The 24,217-nt window shown below is 33.5% G+C and overlaps 1 protein-coding gene across 1 annotated transcript; it reads right to left on the bottom strand.

Annotated features, from left to right (window-relative positions):
• Positions 1–9,405: 9,405 nt before the first annotated feature.
• On the bottom strand, positions 9,406–10,581 carry LOC133187827 (uncharacterized). The gene is made up of 2 exons (XM_061323224.1): positions 10,539–10,581; positions 9,406–10,448 (listed from the first exon to the last, which is right to left on the bottom strand). The coding sequence occupies exon 2, from the start codon at positions 10,230–10,232 to the stop codon at positions 9,567–9,569; it is 666 nt and encodes a 221-aa protein (XP_061179208.1). The 5' UTR covers positions 10,233–10,448; positions 10,539–10,581; the 3' UTR covers positions 9,406–9,566.
• Between the last annotated feature and the right edge of the window lie 13,636 nt (positions 10,582–24,217).

Genomic DNA, 24,217 nt, shown 5'->3' on the forward strand with positions numbered 1-24,217 from the left:
TCATCCAGTTAAACTAAAATCTGCATTTATAGAATTTTTCAATCGAAAACGAAACTTGATTTAATAACTAATTATGCAAAAGCATAGTTCAATGAAATAATGGCGACTCTAAATTTGTTCATGCCCATCATTAATCGGGTCGTGGAAGAATTTCTTCCACGACGAGCTCCCCGGAATAAATGGAAGTGTTTTGTGTTCACGGAGATATTCCTGGTGTTGTTTCTGTTGGGTTTTTGCATGTTTTGGTACATGTATTTCGGATCAACTCCAGTATATTCATTTTGCGTGTGGAGATACAACAATTGGTGGTGAACAAACTACAGAAAAAAAGGAAAATCGAGTTACAGCATTGTCTGTGTCTGAACTTTGAATTATTCTATAGATTAATTGTTTTGCAAGAAAACTTCGTTTTAAATATATTGTAAACTTGACATATATTTGTATGGATTTCTGTAAAAGGAATTCTAAACAATTCGATTGCGTGAAAAATGAAACGTTTACAAGGATCAATAAATGTTCTTGTTTTCCTGAACACAAAATTTTATAGGAAGATCCAATGATTGGTGCATTATACAACTTTTTGGGGTCGCATCCAGCAACTACTGTTGAACCGCGAAAACGCATCTCTAATGTCATATTTGATGGCACTTTCTTACAGTGAGAAAATTTGTAAAACAGAAAATATTGTGGGGGAAACAGAAACGATATAAACAAACAGACACATCATTTTCTTAAGAATTTGCTAATGTGTGAATAAACTCATGAAAGGTAGTGGCATTTAAATTTTGTTTGTGATATAACATTTAAATAACTGGACTAAAAAAAAAAAGATTTTTCAGAAAGATACGAATGTTTGTCATTAAGGTGTATTTTTAAGATGAAGAGGCCCCTTGCTCCATGTGGAGCGAAGACCCACTTACGAGGGTTGTCAAAAAAGTTTGAGGACAATGGACTTTGATATCATAGTATGACAAAAAATGGTAAATTTCTGCCCTCTTTGGTTTGCGTATGTTATTTTATAGACAAAAAATTATAATACCTTTGAAAATGTATCAAACTGTAGAGATTTTACATAAAGTATACATCAATGATAAATGAAATTAAACAAAATAATAATTATAAAAAAATCAAATTTAAATTTTCACCTTCTTATTTGTGGAACTGGGCATTTCTTTTTTAGAGAGATTTTAATGTATGTTCTACTGCAGTTATTGCCGAATGCCGCGGACATTATTCTCCAATAAATCACGAACGTCATCAAAAATTATCTGATTAGAAACGCATCTCAAACTTGTACAGGTGAAACTAATATTTGACTTTAGAATCTAATACTGATTTAGACCATGCATATCGATGTGTTGTCTTCTGCAGTCTTACATGTGACAGTATGTATTGCCTAAAGCAGTCGATAAAATGGGGATATTCAATGGACCTCCCCACAAGATTTACACTCCGTGATTTTAAATTACTGAGAAAGCTATAAAATAGTCAACTGAGTTTGCCAGTTTATATTCATAAAAATTAATCAATATATGTTACAAATAAATTTATAAATGATTAAAGGATATTTCAATCCAACGAAAATTCAAATCGTCTACATTCTATTGCAATCCATACGCAGGCAAGTAAGCAAACAAGTTGACCCTCTGGTGTAAAATTCAACATCCTAATTCAGTCTTCTACAAAAGCGACCGAATAAATTTTTCACGTCGCTTACAAATTTACTCTTGTAACATCATAATCATAATTTAAAAGATTGATTTTAACCCTGAGACTAAACATAACTACATGGTTTTGTAAATATTTAGCTATATTTATGCAGTTAGAGTTTCGACATTAACTTAATATAATGTTTAAAAACCCATTCCAATGCAAATCTTAATGTCGCTTCACACATTTACAAATTCCAAGACGAAATTTTCAATTGTATAAGCGTTCTGAATTAATTGCAAGGGATATTAACGAAAGTTTTTTTTTTTCATATATAAAATAGAAAACAACCCTCTTCTTGCAAAGAAATGCATGGATCTTGTTTCATGAAATATGGAGAAAACGAACAGTGATCAAGCTCAAAGGTCCATTGAAACAATACAAATCAGGAGCAGAGCAAACACGGACCTCTAAAAACATGAGAGTTGGGATCAGATGCCATGGAGAAGTAAGCATCCCCTGTCGACCGGTACGAAATCATATATCGCAGAAAATCAATTAACCTCCGTAACATTTTGTTTTAAATTGCACATAAAATCTGCAGTCCTAATAATAAACTGGAACTTATCTGAAAGTGACCATGGGGCATTATATATGGTCGATTGTAGTTTCGAGTCAGATAAATAAGACCATTACATTTTGGATGTAACAGATCGAATAAGACAAAAATAGTTGTCTCACTTAAGAAATTAACTCCCGTAACGATGATTAAGAAACATTTTTGCATTTAAGGTATAAAAGTTTTATCAAATTGGAAGCGAAATCCCCGGGTACTTCATACTTTTTATCAACATCTTAAAACAAACTTTACTTACATCTATTGCCGAGAATTTCAACTTTTATTGCTGAAAATTAACTTTCGTAACGATCTATATTAATCGTAACGTTATTTCCCCGAAATTTCTTTTCAAATACACTGACGTGTCCTTTAGAGAATTTGGTTGTTCAATAGAATATTTAAAGCAATTACATGGATTTTTTATGTCTTATACCCTGAATTGGTCCTTTTATCGTAGAATGACTGAATTGATCAGTCGTATTTTAGAGCTATTAGTAGAATAGAAATAAAGTTCTTGTTGTCGTGAATGATGTAGGATAAACTCCTTGGTCTCGAAATCTTGTTTGAAATATAAAGCCTAGGCTTACGTCTGGGCTTTTATATTTCAAAACAACATTTCTCGACCTTGGCAGTTATCCTGCAATATTGATGAAAACGCGAACATTATTACTGAACATGCTGAATTAACTATGTGATCAATAAATTCACAATGCTTAAAACGCTGAAAAATGTTGTATACATTTTTTTATCGAGCTTTCAATATTTGAATCGGTATGACGCTCATGCTTCAATACCTTTCTTCTCTGGAGATGATTATCTAAAGATACTCCCATGTATTCATATACATGCATAATTACGTAAGTTTTCATTCGTAGTGAAAATATGGTCTTAACGTCAAACTAATTGCAACACATATTATTTTGTCATAAATGAAATATGGAGATTACGAACAGTATCCAAGCTCATAAGTCCATTCAAACAATTCAAAGCAGGAGCAGAGCAAACACGGACCTCTAAATCATCAGAGGTGGGATCAGGTGCCATGGAGGAGTGAGCATCCTGCCGACCGGTCACACCCGCCGTGTGTTCCTTGTCATGATCGGAAGAAAAATGGAAAAATCCGTACACAATTCAGTGTGTAAATAATGGCCTAACAATTAGTATGAAAAAACATCAGTCAGCATTTGACTAAATGATAGATAGTATTTGCTGACAAGGTCATCATTGTATCGACCAAAAAACTTGCGAGATGTTGACTTTAAACGAGACTGTTGATGTTCTTGTTGCATCAACTTGTTTGTCAATAGCTTGCCTCGTTTTAGAAATTGTAAGTACGTAGAGCATGCTCTTGCGTATCGAATCAACTGAAAGACATAAACCCCATATGCAGGTGATAAGGGTATGTTGCTACATACATTGTACGTAAAGGAAGTTGACGATTGAAAAGTTGAAGTCACTTTATTTTCTCATCATGAAAGCTTCGTTGTTAGGTAACCATTAACATCTTTTTCTAGTAAAATATCCAAATATGAAACAGATGTGTCAGGCTTTGTGGTATCTTTTATTTCAAGCTCGCTGGGATATATCGACTCGACATACGAATGGAAGGAACAATTGTTTATTCATAATACGTCGTCGATATATCGAAATGTCGAGTTGAAGGCCACAGCAATTTGTTTTCTTCTCATGTATAAGATTTTGAATAAATTCTAAATCTTATCAATACAAAAATAGGTTGGGACCTATGGGAATTCCGATTGATTGTTGGAAGACCTGGTCTCCAAAACATACATAGATATTGTCAATCAGAAACTCTTTTTAATATCAATTTTAGAGTACTTGTTACAATCAGAGTGTTTTTTTTTTAAACAGAAATCTTACATGTACAAAATATTGCAGTAAAAAATCTAAGAAAATTCATGTAAGCGGAAAGCATAATTTTGGCACGATTTAATTAGCTATGGAAATTACTATAGAAAAGAGGCATAACTCTATACTCGTAAATTCATCTACTGCTTTGCTAAAGTAATTCAGAAGAAAATTTTTGTTTTCTGGAAAGTGTAGTCTGATATAAACTTTTTTTTATGAACCCCAAATAATGATTTCCCCTTATTCGATTTTTTTTTTTAATAGTTTTTTTAATTACATTTATTTTGTGCATTCTAGAGTTTATGTATAACAATAGAAATTGTGTTGCAAATAGTTTGACGTTTCATGATAAATTGACTGGACTATTCCCGATTTTTGCCCCATGTAAATCTTGGATCTCTTATTGTATCCCCACACTGTCCTTTAAGCTGTGATTTGAACAAACTTGAATCTACATGTACAATACCTTTGGGTGCCTGTATATTGATTTGAATAATCACTCCGTTTAAAGGGGTGCTGCCCTTCCGTTTTAAGAAACTTCAATTTGTTTGACTCTAAAGTACTATGTATCAAAGTGTGTCAAAATATTAATCTCTGGTTCTGAAGAAGAAGTCGAAAATGTGGAAAAAGATTTACAAACGGACAAACAGGCACACAGACTTAACCCAAATTGACCTTGTTGTTCTTCTTTAGAAGAGATTTTAAAAGATTAATTCCATCTTTATGTAGGACGGTCGCCCGCGTGGCGCAGTGGTTAGGGCGTTTGCTCTAGAGTCGTGGAGTAAGGAGTTGATCCTTGCGTCGTGGGTTCGAATCCCACTGAGACGTGGATACCTGTCCTTCCGATGAGATCATATAAACAGAGGTCCCGTTTCACAGTAGGTGCTAGCACGGAAAAGATCCCTCACTGCTCAATGGCCCTGAGTGCCGAGTATAGGTCTAAATTTGAGGCCCTCCACCGGCAAGTGGTGGCATCTCAATATGAGTGAAAAATTCTCGAAAGGGACGTTACATTTTTTTTAGGAAACTCACCACAGTTTTGGCTTCATTGGTGATCTCCCAGTTTCAGAGGGTGCGTTTTGGTCCGAAGTCTTAAATAGTTGGTTAACTGGAGTTACTTGTATGGCTATCGGTTCTGAGGAAAGAATGTGACTATTCACATATTTATACAGATATTTAAAATACGTTTTTTTCTATGAGTGTACAAAGTTTGACGGTGAGATGCATTGACATCAGCTGGGTCTGACAAACCCCCTCCCTTTTTCAGATATACGATATGATGTAAATATCTGATTGTTTCCAAACATATGGTATTTGGTTAGTGCAAAGAAACAGAGCTTGGAGTCTGTTTATGACAGGAATAATATTTATAAAATCTGTTGAGCGAATTCATTAAGAACCTTAGGTTTTTAGCTCACCAGTGCCGAAGGCTCAAGTGAGCTTTTCTAATCAAAATGTGTCCAAAGTCCTTCCGTCCGTCTTTTTGTCTGTCTTGTGTTGTCAGTAAACTTTTCACATTTTCGACTTCTTCTGAAGAACCACTGGGCCAATTTCAACCAAACTTGCCAGAAAGCATCCTTGGATAAAGGGGATTTAAGTTGTTTAGAGGAAATGCCACGCCTTCTTTCAAGGGGAGATAATGAAGAATTCGTGAAAATTTGATGGTCTCTTTTAAAAATCTTCTCCTCGAGAACTGCTGGGACAGAAAAGATGAAATTTATGTGAAAGCTTCATTACATAGTGCAAATTCAAATTTGTTCATATCATGACCCCTGAGAGTAGGGCGGAGTCACAAAAGGGGGTCAAATTATACATAGGAATATATAGGCAATATCTTTAAAAATCTTCTCAAGAACAGCAAAGACATTATTAGTTATATTAATAGAAAGGCATCCTCATGTAGTGTAGATTCAAGTTTGTTCAAATCATGACCACCGGGGTTAGGGCGGGGCCACAACAGTGGGTCAAAGTTCTACATTGGAATACATATTAGGAAATATCTTTTAAAATCTTCTTCTCGAGAACATCGAAGCCATCATTAGTCATATTTATACAGAAGCAACCTGGGGTAGTGTAGATTCAAGTTTGTTCAAATCAAGACCCCCCCCCCCGGGTAGGGGGGGGGGCACATCAGGGGATCAAAATTACACATTGAAATGTATAGTAGATATCTTAAAAAATCTTTTCTCAAGAACATCATAGCCTTGATCAGTCATATTTATGTGGAATCAGCCTCAGGTAGTGTAGATTGAAGCTTGTTCAAAACATAACCCCCGGGTGTAGGATGGGGCAGGAATGGGGGGTGTTCAATGTTTAACATAGAAATGTATAGGAAAAATCTTTAAAATCATTTCCCCAGGAACAGCAAAGCCATGATAAGTCAATTTATATGAAGCATCAGCAGGTAGTGTAGATTGACATTTGTTTAAGTCATGTCCCCCGGCAGTAGGGTTGGGCCACAATGGGCAAAGATTTACATAGGAACACATAGGAATTTTTTTTAAAGTCTCAAGAACAGCAAATACATGTACATGATTAGTCATATTAAATTTTATATGGAAACATCCTCACGTAGTGTAGATTGAAGTTTGTTCAAATCATGACTCCCGGGGATAGGGCGGGGCAACAACAGGAAATCGAAGTTACACATAGGAATATATAGGAAATATCTTTAAAAATCTTCTTCTCATTGGCAAGATCAGCAAAGAAATCATCAGTCATATTTATATGGAATCATCCTATAGTGTAGATTGAATTTTTTTGGAAACAAAATCCCCGAGTGTAGGGTGGGGCAGAAATGGGGCATGAAAGTTTCACATAGGAATATATGGGAGGAGTCTTTAAAAAATATTTTTCCCAAGAACAGCAAAGCCATGATTGGTCATATTTATATGAAGCATCTGCAGGTAGTGTAGATTCAAATTTGTTCAAATCATGACCCCCGGGAGTAGGGCGGAGCAACAATGGGCAATCAAAATTTTACAAAGGAATACATAGGAAAAATCTTTAAAAGATTTCTTCTAAAGAACAGCAAATATACATTAGTCATATTTATATGGAAGCATCCTTATGTAGTGCATATTTAAGTTTGTTCAAATCTGACCCCTGGGTTAGGGTGGGGCCATAATAAGTGATCAAAGTTTTATATAAGAATATGTAGGGGAAAAAATCCGCTGGTGAAGAGCAGAAGGGTCATACTAGTTACTCAGGTGAGCGTTGTGGCCCATGGACCTCTTATATGTTTTTAAATTTTCAAATTGTAATTGAAATACTAATAAAATAAAATCTTCTAATATACTTAGTAGACAATTTAAATGAAAAAAGATTTCTAAATAGAAAAAAAAAACAAACAATAAAATCTGATTCAATGAGTATGAGGGAAGGTGCATGAGGGGGAAATTGGAGTTCTTAAAAATTCAATGTGTGTAATTTTTGCAAATTGGTTATTGAGCTCAATAGCCTTATTAAAGGGATGGATGAAATTTTACCACTGGACTTCAGTGACAAGGATATTTTATTGTTTTTAACAGATTTGGTTAATGATTTTAATACTTTTCCATCATTTACCCAGAGGAAAAGTTTTGTCTGAGGGAGATATAATATTTTGGTTGTAAGTTGATTTTTATGGAGAATAATTTGTACATTAGGAAAGCAGAAATTTGGGACCGCCTCTGGCCTCCAGAGACCCCCCTTTCTCTCTCTCTCTCTCTCGAAGCTCGTGGATTGAAAAATGGTGTATATATGTACATGTGTCGTGTACGTGTGTACTTTTAACAGTCGAAAACTTAATTTCAACAAGCATTTTAGACAATTTATTTTACCATTTTATTAAACAAACTGAAACACCGTGGGTGATATAGGTCTACTTTTATTTTCTGTTGCATTGTACGCGATCATAATATGCAAAAAATAATCTTTCAAAATACACCTTCGCATTAGACTTCGTAGAGGGTCCTATAGTTCAGACTTCTTGTTGATACTCATAAGTTAGAAAACCGTGAGGAAATTAAAGTGGTTTACGGATTTACAGAACATTAACTCCAAACATTACAAAACATAATCGGTTAACTTAGGGGTTCTCGAGCATTGATTCCAGAATCCCCTCTCGTTAATTATTACATCGTTATTTTTTTTTTAATTCAATGTATATTTGTATATACAAAGCTGCTTTTTGAGTTCCGATATTGACTTTTTTTCTTCGAGTTTACAGGTATATACTTATTATGTATTTGTTCAATAATACAGGATTTTTGCATCCCTGATATGAACACAGCCACGCGCCCTGTATTACACACCCTGTATCAGCACCCTTTATTTTGCCCTTTATCACACCCTTTATTACACCTTTCTGGAACATCTCTGTATTTTTCATTCGGAGTACCTCGGATCTTTTTCTATTAATTGTTTATAAAGTTTATTTAAATTGTAAATTTTCATCAGATATTTTATGCTATTCAAAATAATTATTTGTTTAATTTATAATTATTTCATTTCTTATCGCTGTATGCATTGCCTTTGGAAAAAAATAATGAGAAAGGAAATTCAACGAAAAAAAAAGAACATATTCAATTATTAAGAATTAATTAATTTACAGGTTTATATATGATTTTTTTGACACTATTTTCAAATATATAATAAAAACAACAATACATGACAAAATCTGTATCACACCCCATATCAACCCTCGACCAATATCAGCCCTCTGGCCTTCGGCCCTCGGGCTGATATTGGAGTCTCGGGTTGATGTGGGGTGTGATACAGATTTTGCCATGTATTATTCTCTATTTATACATGTATATCTACATTTACATTTCTTTTATTATTTTATTTTCTTAATTTTTTATTCAATTGATTGATTCTGCTTTTATCATTGTGACACTGGGTTTATGTTTAAGAGTTTAAGAGTGAGACCAGCGCTTAAACATGCCCAAACATTAACTGTATACACGTTTACTAGTGTGCTTCAGAAAGCATAATTTTAGCCAAATATCCAAATATTTCTCAAGAGATTTCTATTACAATTTGGTCCATTTTTAACGGGCAAAAAATGTAGATTTTGTAGAAAAGAATGGTTTTGTCTCATCGCTTAGGATTTTTTTTATTTATTAACCTAGAAGCCAAAAGTCAACGCTAGCAGTCGTAGATGATAATACTCGAAAATCATAATCTTGATTAACCTGTATTGTAGGTTAAATAAAATATACATGTAATGAGAATTACATTATTATTGATATATTCTCCTAGCTCAACAGAGCTGATTAAATTTTTATTTACTTGCGTCCAGATTATGATGGTAATAACTAAGGTCAAATCAGTTGTTGTATAGCCATTATTTTTTTTTTAAATATTGCATTCATGTTAAAAAAAATGCTTCTATATATTTTATTTGCGAAATCAACTTTAGTTCGCAGGATCATCAAAGTACTTTTTAGTTTTCACTATAATTTTCAGTTGTAAGTGGTGCATTTTCTGATCGAGTTTCCTCTTCTGTAGTTGTCAATGGTGCTTTTTCTGAACTTACCCCTTTCAAAAACGCCCCCTTCTTGAATTTTGCAACGAAAAACGACACAAGAAATAAAACGATACCCAGAAGAATTAAAGTTATATGAATCCAATTATCTTTGAAAAAATTTTCAATTTTCCCTAAAAACGAGGGCTCTCTGGTCACTTGTATTTGATAGAATGCAGTTGTCCATTCCTTTGTTGAATATTCCTGGGACGTCACACACTTCCAAAAGCCAGTCATTTTGGGCAGCGCGAAATCTATACAGTCTTCAAAGATAGAGGTGGCAGGAATGCTGTTTGGAAAAACAGAGTACGTGTTGTTTATGATCCAGTTACGTTTTGTATACAGATAGGCGTGTCCTATACCTGCACTGTTACACTGCATGCAGAATTTTTTGCCATATTTAACAACTCTAGGTTGTGGCCTGAGTGGTTTGACCATCAGTGAATACACACTGACTGTCTTCACTAAATATGGCTGATATTCTATCTGACAAAGATACGATCCTCCGTCCTTCAACATTACCCTACTAAACGTCAGTATACCCTTTTTATGTACCACTCGCCCTTTATCAGTAGAAAGCCGCATTCCATTATGGACCCATCGAAATTTTGACTGCCTAAAATTACTAAATATCTTATCTGTGACGTAATCATTGCAGTCTATCGTTAAGCGCGATGCTTCTTTCACCGAGAGGGCATTCAGGGAATCCCTAATGTGCTCGTTAACAAGTCTCGTGAAAGAGTCCGGAAAGGGAATTACTTTGTTTTCATTTTCAGAATCATCCTCCAGTATGTCCACATTCTGCATGAAGAAGCAAATACCAAAATGAAAAGTTGTGGAAAATTACTCCTTATTTCCAGTTATAAAATGCATTATGAAAAAGAAGTTTACCTGTTTATTAGTCTTTTTACAAAATACGAGCAGAAAGCAGAGATGACATAGACAGATAATGAAACTAACAGGCGACATTCTTTGTAAAAGCGGTGACGTCATAATTGAAAATACGTCAATGTATAACGTAAAGATCCACGCGTCATGAAAACCACAGGAGTTCGCATACCTGGGCAAGGATCAGCTATTTGTAAATAATAACGGCCGTTGTAAAGACGAATAATGACCCCCGTAGAATAATGACCGGGGGGTCATCGAAAAGTGACTCCCTAGCCGTAGACAAATTTAATTTTTTGTAGAAAAAGAACCCTAGGGGTCAGTTTTTTATATGTGCAACCTATAAGAAATTGACCCCCGTTGAAAAATGACCTCCAACGCAACAGATTGATACAAAGTTCAAAAGAGATGATTGATGTCAAGGTTTGGATTCTCTTGCGTTTTTTCTGATTACATGTAATACTAGACGAACACACAATTAAAATTTGTTTAAAAACAGTGTATGTGTTTCTTTCTATTAGACCTATTGTGTAAGCCCAAAATTAAAATTGCACAATAGATACGTCACAGTGGCTATTGATAAAAGGAAAGTCAGGACGATATATTGTTATCGCCAGACCTATTATTTTGTCTGAACATTTTCTCGGACATGACTTTGATAAACTTAATCAGGGCTCTAATTGGCGACTAATTTAGTCGCCATGGCGCCTAAAATTTTTGATTTGCACCTAACATTTTTCCATAAGTCGCCAAATTGGCGACCATTTTAAATTGACTTGGCGATCGTCGAATTCCGGAACGTTTAACATTTTTTTATTTTTCTGAAGAAGCGAAAAAAAATTTTAAAAAAGAGAAAATTAGTTTTAGCAATAGACGTGTTTTCTTGATCACCTTTTTGTTCTTTAATATGCAAACGTCCTCTATTGATTACTATTAACTTTTAAAAAAAAAAATTGCCTGGCGACTAAAAATTTGCATTGGCGACTAAATTTTTTGGATTAGTTGGATTAATTGTCAACTAATTTTTTTGGATTAGGCGCCAGCTGGCGCCCAAATTTTAGTGGTCACTTAGAGGCCTGTAAAATAATGAAAGGTTTCAAAAATGACGATCATCAACAGTTACTCTAGTTGTGCATTAAACATTTTGATTTTTTAATCTGACCGCCGTTGTCATGGGGAAAAATTGTCAACTAATATTTTCACGGTTAGCTTGTTAAATTTTTGTGAAACTTCACAAATGCGTTTACATTTACATGTAAGATTTTTAAAACTGTTTCCATTGCTGTGGAAACAATTGGACAAACTTTTTCTCACAACGAACGAGTGAATTAACGCACAGAGGTACAAAACTTTCCTTACAGGATCATTTATGGATCATTGTGTATTTCTATTGTATTGGTATTAATTGCCATTAAGTAATATCACCTATTCGAATAGGTGATATCACCTGTTTGAAAAGGTGATATCACTCATTCAAATGGAATAGGTGATATCATCTATTCGAATAGGTTATATCACTTATTCGAATAGGTGATATCAATTTTTGAATTGGTGATATCACCTATTGGAAATGAATAGGTGATATCACCTATTTGAATAAGTGATATCATCTTTTTGAGTTGAATAGGTGATATCACCTATTCGAATAGGTGATATCGCCTATTCGGATTGGTGATATCACCTTTTTTGTTTTGAATTGGTTATATCACGAATTTTGAATTAGTTATATGACCTATTTGCGTTTTTATAACATAAAAATGAATGCGAAAACAAGACGTTCTAGCTTCAATGCAAAGTAAAGGATGAATTTCCAAAACGCCTTCAAAGAGCAGTCTTATTTCTTTAGCAGTGATTCAAAATTGATGAAACTGATTTCATTGCTCTTGCACAAACTTTTTCAAAAAGATAATAAAGTTTCTATGGACTTACTGCACTTAATATGAGACATACCCTCTAGTATGTCGGCATTGCATTGATCAAAAAACTGTAGATTCTCTGTAAGATCATTTATTTGGCACAAAGAGGAGAGGAGACACTGTTTACAATGTATTATGTATGCAAGTTACAATGTATATAAAAAGACCATAAAATAACCTGTTTGCATATGAAAAACTAAATTTCTTTTGACCATTAGCAAATTCGGACTGCCCTTTTTCCCTGCGTTATAGTCCAAGGCATTTAAAACGCCATTTGTTTTCAATTCCTGTGAAGTTATATAAATTTCACTCGCAGTCAGTTTTGCTATATTTATTGATACTTTCTCTCTGTTATAATTATCTAAGTGAAAAGAGACTGAACTTTTTACTTCCTGTATAGAGTAAATGAATGCACTTTAGTCTTGGGAGCAGTTGTTATTTCATACTTAATTTGAATAGGTGGTATCACCTATTCGAGGGGGGGATATCACAAATTCAAAAGCTAAAAAGGTAATATCACACATTCGAATAGGTGATATCACTTAATGGCGGTAAATACCAAAACGGTCCCTCATACTCTTGCTTGCAATAGCAAACATTCTAGTCTTGATCCTTTTTATCATTTGTTTCATATTTCGATATTTTACTGTTTATAGACGTTTATGGCCAATTAACAAACGGGTTGACTTTAGATTGATTGATTGTATGTAGTTTTACGTCCAATTCGAGAATTTTGCGCTCCTATAGAAACGTCACCATATACCGGTGAAGGGCCTCAAATTTAGACCTTTACTCGGCACTCAGGGCCATTGAGCAGTGAGGGATCTGTATCGTGTTAACGCCTGCCGTGACACGGGGCATCGGTTTTAAAGGTCTCATCCGAAGGACCTGCAACTTTCACTTCAAAGTGCCGAGCGCCTGGCGAAGGAACATTTGCTACCTATTTTTTTTTATCGACTCAGGTCAGTCGCGGCCGAGATTCGAACTCACGGCGAGCGCTTTACCGACTGAGCTACCGTGACGGCGGTTACTTTAGAAGTCTCTAAAAAGTAATTCTTATTTTAAAAATTGTAAGGCACTTTTGTTTTTTGTCCGAAAATTTCATGTATGTACACTATTTAAATCATGGGCTTAAAAAGGCATTCGGACGCAACTTAATTAACCGGTAGATAGACATTGTAAACATCTCTCTCTCTCTCTCTCTCTCTCTGTGTGTGTGGACTGTGGATAGTATAACTCTCTCTCTCTCTCTCTCTAGACTCTGGATAGTATAAGCGAAGATAAAAAAAAGTTTGTTTTTTAAACAATGATGCATAAGTCAATCAGAATGAAAGCATTTCCACATATGGTACATTGTTAATTCACCATAAAAGACATTTGGAAGATTAAATGAGAACAACAGATCATCGCTTTATCTTCAATTTACCTCAGGTGAGCATTTTGATCCATGGCCCTCTTGATTCATTAGTTCTTTTTTTTTAATCCAAAAAAAATATATATATATTTCTGATCAAATCTACCAGAGGTCATTATTCTACGGGGGTCATTTTTCTTCACGTAGGATATGCAGATTTTAAGGGTGATGCCACTTTTTCTACGGCCGAAAGGGTCATTTTTCTACGTCGAATAATGACCGGGGGTCATTTTTCTACGTCGAATAATGACCGGGAGTCGTTTTTCGATGTCGGAAAATGACCCCCGGTCATAATTCTACGGGGGTCATTATTCGTCTTTACACCGTCACAGTGAAAAAAATTGTGTCAATATTTTTACAATTTTTCTAGTTGAAAACATCTATATTTATATCTTCCTTCATGAATTAAAAAAGAAAAGATAGTTGCGTTTTTATTTTTTAAGAAAATCGCATTCAAATATAGGTGATCAAAAAGTGACGGGCGTTATGTTGACACAGTTAATGCGAATTTTGAAGGTTTTTTCGCCCTCCTCGAAACGTTAAAAAAACCACCACATGCATGAATCTGACCACACTTTCACTTGGAATGAATTAGACAGCTTTTTATGACCTATCTGTAAAATAAATAAGGCACAATTAATCGTGACGGAGGTGACGTCAAATTCTCTTGCTGTAGCATTTTCATCATTCTTACTTTCTGCAAAGAAATCATGTTTTCGGTGTTTTTTTCACTACATGAGGAAATAAAACTAGTTTTTCATTTTAAAAAAGCAGAATAAGGTACATTACTTCTTCCTTTAACAATTTTTTTATCCTGTTTAATAAACGGATGTTATATTTGACCTAGCTTTTGACAAAAATGGATTTTACAAATTGACAGACTAAGGTTTGCTAGTTACGGAGGTTACATTGACGCTGATTTTTAAAGCATTTCGTAAGTTTTTTTAAGAATACACATGATTTCATACATGCAATGAAGTTTGTGTGTCAAATATCTACATCCACACATTCTGCTAATACTATAATTAAAACTACTGCAAGTATTTTCATGAATTTTTTAAGCACGAATGTTACAATATAACGTTCCGTTACGGTTTTTCATGGTAGTTACATTTTAACTCTCTACGGGCTTTGTAATTTTTATTTAATAAATTTATTATTTGTTCTTCATTAATCAGTTAACATACAACTGAAGTTTACTGATAAAATTTTATCTTTAATAACATAAAAAGAAAAAAAAAATGGTATCAGCACATATTAAGAATGGTCAAATCATAACAGGCAATCAGCCAAGAAAATCAACAAGGAACTGGTAGCATGGCATCTGAAAAGAAAATAAATTATTTTTTTTAATAATCAAAACAGCGAAAAATATGTCCATAAAATTTCTATGTTACATAGTCGAATCATTGTGCTTCAGAAGTTAAGGTTTGACATTGTTTTCTGTCAAACTGTCACATCCGTATATTTTATGTTAGTCAAAATATAACTGCCGAACTCTATGATCTTAATAGTTCTAGAAAAATGCTTAACTTTTGTGTCAAACAATAACAATTATAGATTTCAACACATTGGAGAACAAGGCTTGTCCATTTTATCATTAAATATTATATAAATCTTATTTAGTTATTAGCGTGACGCCTGTTATCTACTAAGAAATGTTGACCGACAATACAAACTCACCCACTTTGCATTCTTTTTTTGTATCATGGTCACTTTTGATGACGTATTCTGCAAATGTGTGGTAAAACTAATAGAAAAAACCAACTGGTTCTATATATCGCATATGCAAGTCATTTTACGCCCTAGATTACGGACGTTATGAATTTGACCGGCACCTGTGTACCTTCGCTAAATTTGCGATAATTTAGTATTTAAATCCTTTACGCAGACGTTATTGGAAAGCACCTGTTGAGTATACTTTTAAGTTAAACCTAACATAAAATATATTTTCTATACAGTTACATACATTTCAATGTTTAAAGTCAACCCATCATGTTGACCGACACTCATAACGTCCGTTATACATATTCAAGGCTATTTTTCTAGGGCTACTGATAACCAATTGTAATTATTTTTATCTATAATTGTAAGGTAAACATCTATCTTTTAGAATAGTCATATATAAAAAAGTATTAATTTAAGGTTTTTTTTAATGCATTTTTGACACATAGGTTGGGAAATCTCTTATAAGCATGCGCAAAAGTTGGACAATTTTACACAAATTCGGTAATATTAATTTTATTTCTTAAAATAAAAAGATTAAATTGTTCATTCTTTCTCTTTTATATTACAGAAGTATAAATACAACTTTCTGAATTGCAAAAAATATATATTCTTCTTGATTTCAATTTCAAAAGTGACGGCAGTTATTATTTACAAATAGCTGATCCTTGCCCACCTATCAATTTTACCGAAATTTTCAGTAAATATAAAAGATACGTAATACCTATAATAATAACACATTATTATAGGTATTACGTCAGTATTTTTTATATTTACTGAAAATTTCGGTAAAATTGATAGGTATGCGAACTCCTGTGGAAAAACGCTTTCACTCCAGTTAATTTACAGTATCATGAAACATCAAACTAATTGCTACAGAATTTCTTTTGTAATAAATTAACTCTAGAATGCACAAAATAAACGAATGAAACTCACTCGGCACACCCCGGCCGATTCGTACCTCATCAATGTTTGATGAAGGTGACGGAATCAGCCGAGGTTTGCCGAATGGAATGAAACTTACAAAAGGGGCATAACTCTTGTCATTTTAGTAAATTTTGGTGCATTTTTCCACCATGAAAAAAAAGAAGAATTAAATTGTGTATAATGACATTTACAGATACAATAAAACCTTTTACACCCAGCAAGAATTTTTTTTTACAAATATTTAGGCTCATTTCAGAGTGTTCATGTAATGTATGTTGCATTTCCTTCAGTCTCATAATACTGAATTGTAGAGGTTATCAAAACATAGGGTAAATTTTGTCTCAAAAACTTAATGTATGTTTTTTTTTTCATCATTATTTAGTATTTATATGTACTAAACAAATTGATCAATGCGTACTAAATCTTAATCCAAATGGAAATTATGTATTTTTATTCATTTCTAAACTCTGTATTCACCATCTACTAGAGAAAGTTAACATATCGAAATTAACAAAAAGGTATGAAATATTCCGAAACATTCACTTATAGATCTATGTGAAGTGATGATCTGTTAAACTGTATCAAAAAAGTTCAAATAAGATTACAGTCTTATTAAAAAAAAAACAACGAACAAAACAAAAAAACAAAGAAACAAACAAACAAACAAACAAAAAAAAAAAACCCAGGGAATTTTCCTCTGATTGCATGACATTGTATATCGCCAACCCCCCTAACTCGGTCACTACCCAATCTCCGTCACTTTCGGAAAACTCTGCGCTGTTTGTAAACGAATGCGATTGTGACGTCATTTTTACATGCTGAAAATCTTCAATCAAATGCCACGAAATTGTTACAGTCAAGTTCAAGAATGCGTAAAAAATAAATAACAATTACACGTGATCTATTGTATCTATCATATATCATGTGAAATCAGTAAGCACTTTTTCCTTTATGCGCTATTCCATCGGTACCTTCGATATGTGCGTCAATATGCTCAATTTTACATGTCAGTCATATTTATGAAGGTCTTTGCCAAAAGGATTAATATGACATACCATATTGAATACGGCTAAAAATATTATATTTTTCGTCTCAATTTGCCCTAATACGCTATACGTTGGAGATAACGTAGCGTGACGTTATTACATATAAAATACGTTGTATTAACTTTTTTCTGTTGTTGATACTTTTCCTAAAATACAATTTAATGCTACTTTAAATCTTCGAAACTAATCTTCTATGTTTACAAGTTTAAGATGAAGGGAGAAAAAACTAAACTGGAAAAAAATTCTATTTAATACGTTGACATATTGTAGAGGGCCCTGGTGACGGAGTAAGGGTTCATTGGACGTAATGTACATGGATGTGGTTACGCGTTCTATTTATAGTAGTTTTATATAAGCCCAATAACTGAATTTTTATGCCCCGCCATGAATATAGCCGGGGCATATAGTGTTTGTCATGTCCGTCTTCCGTCCTTTCGATCGTCCTTCCATCCTTCCGTCTGTCTTTCCGTCGCACTTTGCGTTTAGCTCTGTTCAAAGCTCAGTTTCAAAGAAACGATCCAAGATATTTTTATACTTCATATGCTGATAGATATTGATAAGAGCTATGCAAAAGCATCATCATTTTTTGACATTGACCTTTCCTTTGACCTTGACCTCACTTTTCTTAAATTAGTGTTTAGCTCAGTTTTATAGATACCATTCAAGATAGTGTAATCAAACTTCATATGTTGATACATACTGATATAAGCTATTCAATTGCATCAATATTTTTGACCTTGACCTTTCCTTTGACCTTTTTTGACCTCACTTTTCTTAAATTAGTGTTTAGCTCAGTTTTAATGAAAATTTAATCATTCAAGATATTTTGTATCAAACTCTATATGCTGATACATACTGATGAGAGCTATTCAACTGCATCAATATTTTTTTACCTTGACCTTTCCTTTGACCTTGACCTCTCTTTTCTTAAATTAGTGTTTAGCTCAGTTTTAATGAAATCATTCAAGATATTTTTATCAAACTTCATATGCTGATACATACTGATGAGAGCTATTCAACTGCATCAACATTTTTGACCTTGAACTTTCCTTTGACCTCACTTTTCTTAAATTAGTGTCAAACTTCATACGCTGATACATACTGATGTAAGCTATTCAACTGCATCAATATTTTTTTACCTTGACCTTTCCTTTGACCTTGACCTCACTTTTCTCAATTTGTGTTTAACTCAGTTTTAAAGAAACCATTCATAATATTTTTATCAAACTTCATATGCTAATACATACTGATGCAACTTTTTCAACTGCATCAACATTTTTTTTACCCTGACCTTTCCTTTGACCTTAATTTCATCTATTTTAAATTAGTATTTAGCTCAGTTTTAAATAAACCATTCAAAATATTTTTTATCAAACTTAATATGCTGATACGTATTTGCATTTTGCTTAATTTTAAAGAAACCATTTAAGATATATTTATGTAAGCTTATGCACTTATACATCTAAATCCAACTTTTTAGATTTCAATTTCAATTTTACAGAAACTATTCAAGATATTCTCATCAAATTTCATACACTAAGGCCACCTTTGAAATAATGTTTGCTAGCCCTCTCCCGACTCAGGATTAAAAAGATAGGTCGGTAGGTAGGTAAGAATTTTTTTTTCTCAGAAAATTTCAATTTCAATGCTAATTTTTTAAAATTTATTGTCCAGAATACATAAAAAAAAATTAATTGCTTCCTGGGGGTTAAAAAAAGTTTTGAGTCGGGCCATTTTTAGCCAGTCGATCGGGAAAGGGCAACCAAACAATTTTTTAAAGGTGGCTAATAATACCCTAATACAAATTTTCATGTTGTATTACTAATATATCCGTCGCCCGCGTGGCGCAGTGGTTAGAGCGTCTGCTCTAGAGTCGCGAAGTAAGGAGTTGATCCTTACGTCGCGGGTTCGAATCCCACTGTGGGACGTGGAGACCGGTCCTTCGGATGAGACCGTATAAACCGAGGCCCCGTGTCGCAGTAGGTGCTGGCACGAAAAAGATCCCTCACTGCTCAATGGCCGTAAGTGCCGAGTATAGGACAAAATTTGCAGCTCTCCACCGGCAAGTGGTGGCGTCTCCATATAAGTGAAAAATTCTCGAGAGGGACGTTAAACAACATACAAACAAACAAAACTAATATACCCTCGGCGGGGCATTCATGTCCCTTGGACATATTTCTTGTTTAAAATAGTTTTGAAAACTATGTTTAAGTTCATTACTAAGTGAAGCAAACAAGAAACAAATCAAAAAAATAGTTCGGAGAGTAACCTGGCGTGTTTTCCGCTTATGGTGACAGAGTTTGGGTAGTAGGGGATATCTCGGCAAAACATTGGATGGATTTACAGAGTTATGCCCCTTTTCTATAGTAATTTTCATATGAAATTGTTGTGCTTTCTGCATGCTCAGTAGATTTTCTTAGAATTTTTTACTGCATATATTTTGTACATGTTAGATTTCATTCATCACAAAATAATTTTTGTTGCAATTAGTTTGACGCTTTTCACTAAAGTGACTGTACTATATCAGCACTTTGACCCAATCATGATTTTGCTCAGTTTTTACTTCTTCATGTTCAACATTTAAACAATAAAATGCTTTCTTTGGTTGTTAGTACGGGAATTAATGTCGCAGCTGTTGCAGAAAAAATACATAACCCGCGTAAGCGGGTTTTGTAATTCTTTTCTGCAATAGCTGCGACGTTAATTCCCGCACTAACAACCAAAGAAAGACATTTTATTGTTTATATTTATATCTATATAAATATTCATTTCAAATAGGATTAAAAAGATTGAATTATTGTATGATTGATATGTACGTCATTGTACGTTTCATTGATGGAAGAGCCATTGGTCAAGAAATCCGTACAGGTCATATGCCCAGTGTTGTTCACGAACTGATAAACGGTAATGGTTTTCTTTAGAAATAAAGGAGAAAATATTCAGTGGATGTAAATATTCCAACATAACATTTTTGACTTAAGCTAAGGATGTTTTACGACCTCGAGGCAAGGTCATTCATAATGAAGAATAGAAAAAAAGTAAAAGGAATAATATGTAAAGCACCCTTTCATGTTTTGGTGTAACTATATATACATATGTACCTTATATATTAAAAAAATCTAGCAGTCCCACTTTAAAAATGAACAGCTTAAATATAGGCCTATAGCTACTAAGCTGCTTGATGGAGATTATGGGCGCAAACAGAAAAAATTCACCGCAGGGCTTTATGGTAGATTTGATCACGTACCAAGCCTTGTTCATATCCTGATTTGATGTTCAAGAAAGCACCTCATTTCTTATATTTACATTTGTGACTGATTTATAAAATATTAGTGTATTATAGTTTGAAAATCCATGAAACGATTTACTTTTGGTAATAACTGAATGCACAGAACATATCGACCACTAAAATGATGCCATATGAACTAGAAATCTGACCAGTCAGCAAGGGCCCCGCCGAGGGTTAGAAATATAAGGGTGCAGATTAGGGGATGAGAATTTTACTTGATTCCAAAATATTCAAAATATATAAAGAATAAGCAACAGCAACTGCTAAATATCCAACAATCTGTAAATAGTATCCTTGTATTTACATAAGGCAGTAAAAAACATCATATCTATAATAACTCAATTAAATGAATATTTAAAAAATGAATGAAGCATGTGTTTTCTAAAATGCCAGCCTTCAGTGAATGCAAATATCACCCAGGCTTGACCTTAACTTCAAAACAAATATCAGTTGCAGACAAAGGTGTTAATTAATCTTAAAGTGACAGAAAGATAACCCTCTAAAATATTCTGCAAACCAGCAAGATAATCAAACCCATGGGATTAATTATACTGCTCTCTCAACCTTTTCTTCTAACTTTTTCAGCAATGATAGAATGAGGTTATTATCTGAATACCTGTTAAAATAATTAGTATTCTTGAATTTACATAAGGTAGAAAAAAGAAAAAAAGAAAAAAGAAAAAAATAATAAAAACGATATCTTTATCTATATCTTGTTTTTAGAATTCAATAAAATCATAACTCATTGTGTATTTTACCAAAGTAAAGTATGAACATTATTTAAATCTACATATCAGAGAATGTAAACATCATTCAGAATTGACCTTAACTTCAAAACCAGAAGTCTCTGACGAGACTGTAGCTCTACTGGTTGTATTTATAAAGGAAGATAAAAGTAGCACTTGGACTTGAAACTTTGCAACAGCAATAAATAGAATAATGATCCTTGGTTTAGTCTCTTTTGTGGCAAGATTTATTATTATATCAGACTAAAACTGTAGGAGGAGTAGCCTTTTAAAACAATTTTACAGAAATTTTGATTTAAGTACCCATGGCAACATCATTCAACAAAATCAAAAAACAATAACGCCAATTATGTATCTTTGTAGTCTACTTGTATACCACATTATACTGAAATCAGACAAAAAAGTGCAGGAGGAGTAGGAGGATTTTCAAGTAAATTTCTATTTTTAGTAACCATGGCAACACTGTTCATCGAAATCCGAAACTGGTACAAAGAATTATGTATCTTAGTGTAGTCTACTTGTGTGCCTAGTACTACTAAAATCAGACCAAAACTGTAGGGGTAGCATTTTGAAGGTATTTCAAGGAAATTTCTATTTTTAGTAACCATGGCAACAATGTTCATCGAAATCATAAAATCAATATAAAGAATTATGTATCTTAGTGTAGTCTACTTGTTTGCCAAGTTATACTGAAATCAGACCAAAACTGTAAGAGGAGTAGCATTTTGAAAGTATTTCACAGAAATTTCTATTTTTAGTAACCATAGCAACATTGTTCATTGAAATCAAAAACTGATACACAGAATTATGTTTCTTATTATAGTCTACTTGTGTGCCAAGATATTCTGAAATCAGATCAAAACTGTAGGAGGAGTAGCATTTTGAAAGTATTTCACAGAAATTTCTATTTTTAGTAACCATGGCAACAATGTTCATCGAAATCAAAAACCGGTCTACAGAATTATGCATCTTAGTATAGTCTACTTGTGTGCCAAGTTATATTGAAATCAGATCAAAACTGTAGGAGGAGTAGCATTTTGAAAGTATTTAACAGAAATTTCTATTTTTAGTAACCATGGCAACACCATTCATCGAAATCAAAAACTGATACATAGAATTATGTATCTTAGTATAGTCTACTTGTGTGCCAAGTTATATTGAAATCAGATCAAAACTGTAGGAGGAGTAGCATTTTGAATGTTTTTCACAGAAATTTCTATTTTTAGTAACCATGGCAACATTGTTCATCGAAATCAAAAACCGATACACAGAATTATGTATCTTATTGTAGTCTACTTGTGTGCCAAGTAATATTGAAATCAGATCAAAACTGTAGGAGGAGTAGCATTTTGAAAGTATTTCACAGAAATTTCTATTTTTAGTAACCATGGCAACAATGTTCATTGAAATCAAAAACCGATATATAGAATTATGCATCTTAGTATAGTCTACTTGTGTGCCAAGTTATATTGAAATCAGATCAAAACTGTAGGAAGAGTAGCATTTTGAATGTTTTTCACAGAAATTTCTATTTTTAGTAACCATGACAACACCGTTCATTGAAATCAAAAACCGATACACAGAATTATGTATCTTATTGTAGTCTACTTGTGTGCCAAGTAATATTGAAATCAGACCAAAACTGTAGGAGGAGTAGCATTTTGAAAATTTGTTTACAGACGGACGGACAGACAGACAGACGGACGGACGACGGACACCTTACTATCGCATAAGCTCTTCTGGTCTCTGACCAGTAGAGCTAACAAACTTCATTTGCAGACAGAGGTGTTAATTAATCTCAATGTGGCAGACAAAGATAAATGCTTTGGATTTTCTTCAAGAGGAAAGTTAATTAATCCCAAGAGACTCATTGCAGCCTTTCACAGCTTACAATAGGATCATTCTCAGCAGTTATCTCTCTTTGCCTATTCACTCTTATATAAAGTTAAGGAATATACCCCACCACCCCAACTCCAAACCAGATGACATAGAGAACCAAACTTAGCATCAAAATATGTCTTACTGCCTATTCAACCAACATACCAAATTTGAACTAAATTGGTCAACCCTAAAAAAAGTTATTAGAAAAAATCAGAAAATTTGTGGACGGAAGAATGACAGACGGACGGACAGACAGGCAGATGGACAGACAGACAGACAGAGTGATTACTATAGGGCACCCGCAAATCCTTGCGGGGCCCTAATTACGTCGACTTTTTTTTATGACTGTGGTGATGTGACAAACCTGCATCTATACTAAAGTGTAGGGCTTGGAAGCTGCTGCAAACCATCTTGCTCACGATAGGTTACTTAGAGCTGTGAACCTTTGAAATGAATTTTGTTAATAATGGGCAATTCAAAGCAATTTTACTTATTTTGTTTCTCACTAGGTAAAAATAATATTTACAAAATTCACACTGAGCATTCTGGTTTTCATTTTCTTCAGTCTAAGGTTTTTATTTTGGGAAGAAACGATGCTCCTAATTTTGCAGATTTTTAGATGATATCTAATACAAGTAACAATTTTAGAAAATTATTCCTTGGAAATAAATACACATTAATATTTTTTTAAAAATCAATTAAAACATTTTTTTCTTTATTAAAAAATGTATTCTTTCT

The sequence above is a fragment of the Saccostrea echinata genome, unplaced genomic scaffold (assembly GCF_033153115.1).
Source record: "Saccostrea echinata isolate AGI-Se365-2 ecotype Australia unplaced genomic scaffold, CSIRO_AGI_Sech_v1 ptg000015l, whole genome shotgun sequence".
Taxonomy (NCBI): domain Eukaryota; kingdom Metazoa; phylum Mollusca; class Bivalvia; order Ostreida; family Ostreidae; genus Saccostrea; species Saccostrea echinata.